Source organism: Dipodomys merriami, unplaced genomic scaffold (assembly GCF_024711535.1).
Source record: "Dipodomys merriami isolate MVZ:Mamm:240054 unplaced genomic scaffold, mDipMer1.0.p SCAF_886, whole genome shotgun sequence".
In the NCBI taxonomy this organism is placed as follows: Eukaryota; Metazoa; Chordata; class Mammalia; order Rodentia; family Heteromyidae; genus Dipodomys; species Dipodomys merriami.
Window position 1 is genome coordinate 316,652 of NW_027206497.1, and position 9,899 is coordinate 326,550.

General features: G+C 49.7%; 1 protein-coding gene across 3 annotated transcripts in view; it reads left to right on the top strand.

Moving 5' to 3' along the window:
• The window catches only part of LOC138820447 (regulator of G-protein signaling 3-like), a 98,579-nt gene extending 89,001 nt beyond the window's left edge, over nt 1-9,578 (top strand). For 2 of the 3 annotated variants that reach the window (XM_070012085.1, XM_070012086.1), the window contains one exon: nt 1,816-9,577. In XM_070012085.1, the coding sequence (XP_069868186.1) occupies nt 1,816-1,923 (108 nt within the window). In that variant the 3' untranslated portion in view covers nt 1,924-9,577. Of the gene's footprint in view, nt 1-1,815 lie in introns of all 3 variants that reach the window. The other variant, XM_070012087.1, reaches the window with a different exon arrangement.
• Nucleotides 9,579-9,899: the final 321 nt, after the last annotated feature.

Genomic DNA, 9,899 nt, shown 5'->3' on the forward strand with positions numbered 1-9,899 from the left:
TAATAGGAGCAATTCTTCAACTGTCCTCAAGTATGGTTAAAAAAACTGATCAATGCAATCTGCCTGCCTTGTTGGGAAGGATAGAGGAGGGGATAGTGGAAGGCCGACTCCAAATACGAACACAGAGGTCTGTGTGTCACCCCCAAGTGGAGCCTGTGACACCCACTTACTGCCCGGGCCTTAGTGGTCCCACCTGCGCATTGGTCAGGCATTCTTTCCGGCTCTTCAGGTTTTCTGTTGGTCCTGAGAGCTGAGGCCTTGGGGCTATCCAGCCTCCCTCAGGGAACAGTGCCCTGAAGTTTTTGTATAACTTGCTGCCTTTGGCATCTGCTGCCCTGGCCAGAGCTGCTCTCCTCCTAGGGGTGACAAGGAGCAGACACAGGCTTTCTGGGCTGTGCCTGAGATGTTTATGGCTTGGTCCCAGCTGAGGCAGGGAAGACTTGGTGGGGATGGACCCGGCTTGCATCTCTGCTCTGTTGCCTTTCTCCTGCTCACTGTTTGCTGATCACCATTGGTGGGGAGGCTGAAGAGGACTCTGGGTGAGCCCGAAGGCTCTCTTCTACTGTAGCAATACATGACCCGCCTCCTCTCCCATCCTAGCTTTCCACTCCTGAGCACCCTCCTTCCTTTGCTGAACTCTGCCCATCTTGCCTCATTACCAGTCCCTGGAGGACATCCACCTTTCTTCTGCCTGGATAACAGCCCACATTCGGCACTAAACTCCCAGCACTGCTGTGATGCTTCTCATTAGATCAGCTCAGTCCTGGTCCCTCCTGGGGCCAGCTCTGCTCTTAGCTGGTGGGGTGAGACGGGCGTCTTGATTTTGATTATTCAATCAAACACACATAATGAATGCGTTCACCATTGCTAGAGGTCTTTTAGGGTCACAGAGATGAATGGGACATAATCCCTGTCCTTCTGGACTTCTCCTTCTAATTAGAGGTGAGCAGTAGAGGCCAAGCCTGAAGGTCTGATAGTGGCCCAGAGGTCCTGGCTGCCTATCTGTAGTCCATACAGTGGGTCTTCTACTGGGTAACTCATGTACATGGTGCCAGGCTGGGATATAGAACCTTCTGAGCAGAGTAGGCTTGTTCTAGCCCTCAGAAGGCTAAGAGTGAGTAGTAAGAGACATATGTTTGGGATTGGCCTCATCCTCAGGTGGGCCTTGGGCCCCACCCTGGGCTCTATGGCAGGAATGTGCAGAGGAATCCATCACACTCTTTTCTTGGGAGATGACAGTCTAGTGGCAGAGACAAATACAGCAACAATTCAAAATAACCCAGTAGCAATATCATCTCAGGCAAGCCACCTAACTGTGGCTGATAGTGTTTTGTCAGCAGAGTGGGTATGGATCACTCAGGCTCCTGTGAGGTCTAACCTGACCATGTGCTTGGCAAAGGAACACACAAGAAGACTGTGACCTGCCTGCTGCCCATTGTCCTTGCTCTCTGTAAATGATGTCTGGGGAGGAAGACTCATCCGGCGTCCTTTACTGACGTTGATGTGATGTTCTGAGTTCGAGTGATGACTACTCCTTATCACTTCCCTAGTAGCTACATGCTGGGTTCCAGGGCCCAGGCAGGGGAAACTGAGACCTTCTGGGGTCTTTTCTGGCTATATGACTTCCAAATGTGGATGCTGTGTGCCAAATGTATGCCACCTTGTCACTTCCTCTGGGACAGCTAGAAATAGACAGGCCTTTGAGATGCCAGGAACTGTCTGAGTACTTTAGAAAGGAACAGAGGCAGATCATGGATGGAGTCAGGCAGTCCAGCCCGAGCAGTGAGCTAATTCCAGTTCTGTCTGGTTCCACAGAAACTCCACCCTTACAGCTCTCTCCAGCAGGAGATGGGGCCAGTCAACTCCACCAATGCTACCCAGGATAGAAGCTTTACCTCATCAGGACAGACTCTGATTGGCTGAGCAAACCCAAGGGCGGGACTCTGCTTCTGACAACTTAACCATTTCTGGGGCATCCCCTACCACACAGTAACCTCACCGCAACTGGACCCTAAATGGAGGACCAAGATGGTGGGCCTAGGGTGGCCCAAAGGGAGTGGGCTGAGGGTGTTGTGTGACTAGCAGCGGGAGGAACAGTGATGTGAGAGGCAGTCCCCGATGGAGAAGACTCAAAAGCGCATTTCCTCTCAGAGAGGGAGGCTGCGTGGCATCGGGGCTCCTGCCCCAGGGGCAGCAGGAGAGGTGACTCGGATAGTGAACAACGCCATGGCGTGCCGCTGCCAGAAGAGATCTCATTTCATCTGGACACATCCCCTCGCGTATGCTGTGGACTTTGGGGATGTCACCTTTGCCCCAGGCTAGGAGCTGGGGGCATTATGGAAAGCCAGATGGACGAGGCTTCTGCCCTCAGGAGGATTCCAGCAGAGGGAGAGCAGTAAATAACAAATCACCAGCAGCACACCGGAGACCTCACCCTGGAAAAGGCATCACAAATGCCTTCAGTGAGCATATCTAGATTGCTATGGGAAGGACATAAACTGAGGCAGGTGGGCAGGAAGACAGCTAGCTAGCTAAGGACTCCGGAGAGAGCAGTCCAGATAGACACAACAATTCACAAAGACCTCTTGAGCTGGGAAGGAGTGTGGTTTGTTAGATTTGTGGAGAGAGGCCAGCATGGCTTCAGCTCAGTGAGAAGGAGTGACCAAGTGTGGACCTTAGGGAATGACTGACTGACTGATTTTATTCTAGATACGGTGGCAGCTAGGGAAGGCTTTTGAGGAAGGAAGTCACAGAGTCTCAGATACATGTCCATAAGGTCATTTTGCCATCGGGAGGAGCCCAGGAATGTATAAGGTCAGCTCGAGGCTGCCTTAAGTCCCTCAGATGAGGGGGTGATAGCGATTATCTTGGTGAATGACTGGAGTGATGGGTAGACCACCAGACTCTGGGATGAGAAGAGATGATTCTCCCTTCCCTTCATCCCCACCCTCCACTGAGTCTTGCTCTGTTCATGACATGAGAAAGGGTTTGGGGCCTTCTTCACAGAGCCCCCTTCTGGTTGAATTCTAGGAGCCACAAGAGGTTCAGCCTAGCCAAGGTGGGAAGATTCTTGGCCCTCAGGTCTTTGGAGGGGTGTGTGGGCTCTGTATCCCCATCCTGTGCTGAGGATGAGCAAGCTGGGACCCAGTGCTGTGGAATCTGCCTTTGTTTGCTCGTGACACCTATCATGCCCCAAGGCCCCATGAAGCCCTACCAAGGGACAGCAGTGAAAAGCCAGTCCGCTCACCACCCTCCATAGCCCCTGCTTAGAACTGAAAAGCTCCCACACCCAACTTCTAACTGCCAAGACCCAGAAGAAGAGGAGAAGCACAGGCCAGGCCTGGAACCGTGGCTCACGGACCAAAAGGCTCTCTGAAGGACCAGGAAGGAAAAATGAAGGGAGAAGCAGGAGAGATGGCAAGGCCAGAGAAGCCCCCTAACCTTGGACAGACTATGTCATTTTGTAAGTCCTTAGTGTCTTTAGAAAAGGCTGTTAGTTGCTGGGGGGGTCATCTGAACCCCAGAATGATAGCCTAGAAGAGAGTATGTCTCTTAGTTAACATGCATCCAAGTGGAAGAAAGCTCAGATTAGCACCAAACAGAGATGGAATGGATCTGCTGGTGATCAGGCCAGGGCCCCCCAGGGAAGGAGATGCTGCCTGGCTTAGGCAAGAAGCCCAAATGATATCCAGCCTCCCTGCCTGCCAGGGGCCGGCCTGGAGGGCAAATCAAAGCGGCTGAGTGGCCAGGTCTGTACAGACAGCAAGCTGTACTTTGATTTCATTTCATTCCCTTACACAATGACATTAAGAGCAGCGTGCAGGAAAATCACTTGTCTGGGAAAGCAGCAAGCTTGTCTCTCCTCTGTCCCGCAGATAGGCACAGAAGACAAGAGCTGTGTCTACAAGGGCAATAGGGAATGTGACTGTAGCACTCAGTCCTGGCGATGTCGCCTCCTGGTTTGCCCTGACGAGCTGCTGGCCGGAACAGACACTACCATCAACGTTCCAGGCCCGCTACCTGGTAGGGAAGTGGGCCTGAACAGCTGGGCCCTGGTCTGGCCTGTTCAGCCACTGTGGTGAGCCACAGCGCCATTGCTGCTCTGCTTCATGAATCGATGCAACAATTAATTTGGCTCCATGGGCTCAAGAAGATGAAATATGACCTGGTGACCACTGCTCTTCAGCCTCCCAGTCCACCCCAGCTGTTCAAGATGATGAACAAGCTATCGAAATTGCATCTGAGAGTCATAATCACGGGAAACATGGCCAACGCCCCTCCCTGACACATAAATCATGCTAAGAAGCACACAATGGCCTCTTTCCTGATAGGCCAATTGTCTTGGTGTGGTGTCTCGGGCCTAGGAGCTGGGAGGATAGACACACAACTATTTATTGTTGAAAGGCCATCTGTGTGATTTGAATACAAAGTGACCCTTTTAGTTCCCCACACAACCTCTGCTCCCTGTTCGCGTTGTCTTACGTCTCAGATTCTGAAGCCTTTGGGACCCACATCTCCTCTGTACATTTTTATGCCTGGATCTTTTGGCCCTTTCTGAGTTGGGACCATATGGACTTTTTTTTTTTTTTTTTTTTTTTTTGCAAATAATGACATTTATTCTGTATTTTAGTTTCCCCTTCCCTCTAAATTTTGCCATCAAAGACCTCATTTGTCAGTCACACATGGCCCTAAGCCCCAAGAGGGTCTTACAAAGAAGTGCAGGCAGTTTTGCCAGGTGGGGAGGGGGTCCCTAAAGTGAGAACTCCATGAGCTTGGGCTTTGGAGATAGAAAGCAGTGGGGCTCCCTAGCCTTGATCTCCTCACAGTCAACTGGAAGCAGCTTTTTCTGGATGAAAAGAGACCAAGGCTCAGAGAAGTTATGGATTTCTCTCCAGCTCAGGTCTTCCAGCCTAATCCATTGCTCTTTCTAGATGCAAAGGTTGGCGTGAGAGATGGAAGGAAAAGAAGTTGAATGACTTATGTTCTCCAGAAAGAGGTGGGAGTCAGGTACCAATGTGACTCAAATTGTGACCCTCGTAGCTGTCCAGGGGAGGGGTATATGTAGAACAAATAAAATGAGATGCTTACTCTCTTCTGGGTAAGGCTTCCCGGCAGGGTGACCCAAACCTAATAGGTCAATCTCTTTTCACAAGGCTGATAAAAGCTTGATGAGAAGACAGACGGGAAGAGGGGTGGGGAGGAGGGAGTGTACTGGAATGGGTAGGTCCTGCCCCTCCCCACTTTGAGTCCAGCATGCAAGGGGGTCAGCAGACACAACCTTGTGGGGCTAGGAAGCATTGGAATGTGGCCAGGCTTCTGGCCCACGCCTTTGCCCAGAGCCCAGCTAAGGGCAGAAGAGGGCCTGTGCCTGCTGATTCCCTCTACCAAGATTTGTGCCCAGATTTTGCTTAATTGGCTGATTTAAGATCTTGGCTTTTAGTGTCCAGGAATCAGATGGATTGGACTTCAGTGCCCCCACCCCACCTCATCCCTCCCAAGCAAGCTCTTCTCTCCAAAAAAAACTCAATTGTTTTCCAGGTGGCTTCCAGCTCTCCTGGAACTTCCCTTGCTACTGGTTGGGCTGAGGGCAGACTGCCTTCCTTTTGGGGCTCAGCCATTTTACTCTTCATCCTTTTTTCTCGCTTTTAAGGAACAGAACAACCTCACCCTCGATCCTGTCTTGTCCTTCTATTTCCCCAAACTTGTCTCTGAAGAGGGTTGCCCTCCACCCTTTTACCCTCCCCAGGTCCTTAGTTTAAGGTAGAATGAAAAGACTAGGTAATCCGAAGAGTGCTCATACTGTGAGCCAGGCCCAGTGCCCAGCTTTTGACGCACATTGTCTTTTTTAATCCATGCTATGTCCTGTTGGGTTTGTGATCCTGTAACAGACTGACTCCTGTTATGCCCAGTTTGTCGATGAAGATGATGCTTTGTCTTAGAGAAGTTAAGAAACTAGCCCAGGATCACACAGCGAGTCTGGCAGCCCAGTTCCAGAATATCTACCTTCATTTATTCCACTCTGCAGTTGAGTTTTCTTGGGACCACAGACCATTTCCCAGTGAGGAGCCAGGGAGCTGGGCAGTTGCTTCCCTGCTAAAGGCCATCATAGAAGGCCCCGTCCAGGTTTCTACGTGGCTCTCCTGGTACATGGTCATCGCTCTTTGCCCCTGAAGCCTGGCCATGAGAGGCTAGTTCCCTTTCCCACAAAGTCGTTGTGTCCATTCAGGGTTGTTGCCCCTGCCTGGTGTTTCCTGCCCTTCTCTGCCATCCCTGCCGAATGCATCTGTAGCTCTTCTTACACACCTTGCTTAGATGTTCGCCTGAAGCTGCTGCTTCTCCTGGACTTACTTTGAGGATTTCTTTCATCCTTTGTTTGCCATGGCAGGCAGGCAGCCCTTCCCTGCAAGCCCCTGAGCTCTTTGGGTGCAGGGGTCAGGCCTTACTTGTCTTTCATTCTGCTCTTGCAGAATGGCCCATCACATGTGCTCAGTAACCATAGCAGAATTGAATTGGGTTGCACAGTTCAACTCCCCTTCTATCCTAGAAGCTAGATGAGGAAGCAGGATCCGAAAGGGGAAGTGACCTGGTTAGGGTCAGGGGTAAGTTGGTGTCCGAGTCAGAAGTAGACCTCAGATCAGCTGACTTTTGGCTCAGGCCTTTTCTGTTGCCCTACAGCTCTGCAGATAGCAGAGCAGAGCCTGGTTCCCCAGTGTTAAGCAGTCTGTAGGTTCACATCAAGGTCATGATAACACCATATTCCCATGCTGACATGGGCATCCCCAGGGGAAAACAAACCTAAGGAGAACCACTGTGTAGTTCTCTTCCCCAGGTTTGAGGCTTCCTCAAATCTTACTCTGAGGAATGCCTCAGAGTAAGATTCAGAAGGCTTTTGCTTGAATATTGACTCAGCTGGTATTTACTGTGTGACCTTGGGCAAATTACTGTTCATTTCTGATCTAGAGCAGGAACTGGTCCAGGTTCATCATTGTCATTGCACCAGCTACAGACATTGACCCAGCACCCCCAGAAGCAGTTCTTTGTGGGGTTTCAGAAGAGAGGAAGGGCAGGGTGTGGAACCTCAGGGCTCTAGAACAAGCAAAACCAAGCGAGTAGATAAATACTTCCCATTGAAACAGGAGTGTGGTTAAATGAAAATGTTGTACCTGCTCAGTACCCACCATGAGCACATAGGTATGCTTATAGAGTTACTATTATAGTTCAGTTTTCTACCACTTCTTGGTGGCACAGCATTGTGGGTGAAGTAGGCTAACCTAGGAAGCTGACCGCCAAACACGACACTGTTTTCAATGGAAAATATGTTCTGAAACCTGTAATCAATGCTCACAATACTTTGGGATCACAACTCAACACCTGCTTAAAAGCATGGGATATATTTCTGTTGAGGGATTCAAACTTTGTTTAAACCATAGAGTTGTTTTTGTTTTTATTTTTGTCAGTCCCAGGGCTTGAACTCTGGGCCTGGGCACTGTCCCTGAGCTCTTCAGCTCAAGGCTAGTGCTCTACCACTTGAGCCACAGCACCACATCTGGCTTTTTCTGGTTATACAGTGCTGAGGAATCAAACCCAGGGCCTCATGCATGCAAGGCAAGCACTCTACCACTGAGCCACCTTCCCAGTCCTACCATAGAGATTTTATTTTTTTGTTTTTTTCCAAGACTGGGAGTAAACTCAGTATCTGATGCCATGCCTCCAATCCCAAACCATACACTTTTTGAATGTGGTGCTTTAGCCTCCCATCACTCCTGAGAGTAATCAGCTAACAAAACGATTTGTAAAAACCAATATTAAGAGAGTAAGAACTTGGCCAAGTGCCTGTGGCTGGTGACTCTTACAGGTCGAGGGTGCCTAGGGGCACAGATGGTCGTTGATAGCTCTTCTCCTCCACTCAGCGGCCCACTGTGGTGTTAGGAAACACTAGTCGCCTCTCTGGGCTGTAATGGAAACAGCGAGGAACCAGCCAGGCTAATGGCGTGGGGAGAGGTTGTCTGGTCGGCTGGCTTGTCTAGAAATTCCTGGCGCGTTCTTGCTGGAGTGGAATGAATGGGTTGCTGTGTTTTACCTGGAGCTCAGAGTGCGGCTGGGCTGTGAAGACACTCCCTGCGGACGGGCCTAAAAATAGCAGTGGGAACACTGTGAGGGGAAGAGGAGGGGGCTCCTTAGGGAGCTGGGTGGGGTCGCCTGGCCCCCTTCCTCTTCCTGCCAGGCCCTAGGTAAGGAAGTCCCACAGAGGCCCAGAATGCAGACCCAGGAGGCTCCTAGAGCCATCCGTCCCTCACCCCTCCCCTTATTGCCAACCCAAAGGGTGGGAGAGGACTGGCCTGTAGTCCCAGAACCTAGGGACACACTCCCAGAAGCCAGGCTGTTTTCCTCTGGCCTTTTGAGGTTCACTTCACTGCTTCTGGGGCACAGGGCCTGGGAACCCCTGGGGCGGGATGTGCTCGTGGCTTCCTGACAGTCACCCTGCAGGGTGGGAGTTCCCTGGCTGGCCCATTCTACAGCTGACCTCAGCCAGCATCACGCCTGGCCCTTGCTGACTTGTCCCCCTTGTCAAGTCCCACACCACTGCAGGGAAGGGAGGTCAAGGAGCAGCACACACACAGCTGAGCTGCCAGGTGTACCATCCTTCTCTGCTCTTCTCAGGAATAGGCGGGCACAGCCAAGGGCCTGTGGCGGGCAGTCCAGGAATCCAATCAGCCTCACCGCTTACTAGCTCTGGGATTGCCGTAAAACAAAGCAAGATCATTTATCCCACACATTCTCTTGATGAACAGCTTGGATGGTTGTACAAAGCAGGTTTCTCAAAACAGGGCTCGCTCCATCCTCTCCCCTGAGATCTCTCCCATGGGGGAAATGACAGCGTTATTATTCTTTTTTTAAAGCTCTTGACTTTTTTTTTTGAAGGGGGGGGGGGAGTGTTAGAAAAGTAACTGCTGTAATCGATGTTGATCATGAAGAAAACATTCCATACAGATGAATCTGGAGAAGGATATGAGGTTTGCCCTTCATCCCAGCACCCAGAGATAATCACTGTTAACATATTGGGGTATTGGGGTATATTCTGTCAGGCACTTGTTTAAACATAGATAATTCTTATTTGTAAATCTGGATTACGCGTGCAATTTTTGTATTCTATTTTCTTAACAGGATAATGTATCTGTGTCTCCCTGTCAAATAAATAAATATTATTCTACAACATTTATTTTTAGCGCCTATAGAGTATTTCGTTGTGTAGATGAAACATACTTTAAGTTATCTCTAATAATCCAGTGTTTAGATTGTCTCCAATTTTTCCTTGTTACAAAACCCTGAAATAAAAGTCCTTGTAGACATCTCCGTGTCCCAGCACCCAGTGCAGTGCCTAGTACATGTTTGACTCTCAACAAATGTTTGTTGAGCAAATGAATGTTTTGTTGGGATAAATTCCTGATCATGGAATTTCTGGGTGGAGGTGTGTATATATGTAAATAGACTCTTGATCCTGTTTTTGAATCATTCTTTAAATGATACCAGTTTTCTTTGCTTCCTTCCTTGCTTGCTTCTTCCCTCTCTCTCTCTTCCCTCCTTCCTCCCTCCCTCCTTTCTTCTCTTTTTTTCTTTTCTCTTTTCTTTTTCTAGTACTGGGGCTTGAACTCAAGGCTTGGGAACAATCCCTTAAATTTTTCATTCAAGGCTAGTGTTCTACCACTTGAGCCATACCTCCACATCTGGCTTTTTGGTAGTTAATTGTAGATAAGAGTCAGCCTAGACTGACTTCAAATTGTGATCCTCAGATCTCAGCCTCCTATGTAGTTAGGATTACAGGTGTGAGCCACCGACAACTAGCAAAATGCACCGATTTCTAATCCTACTGTAGAGCCATTCATCTGCTTTGTCTATGT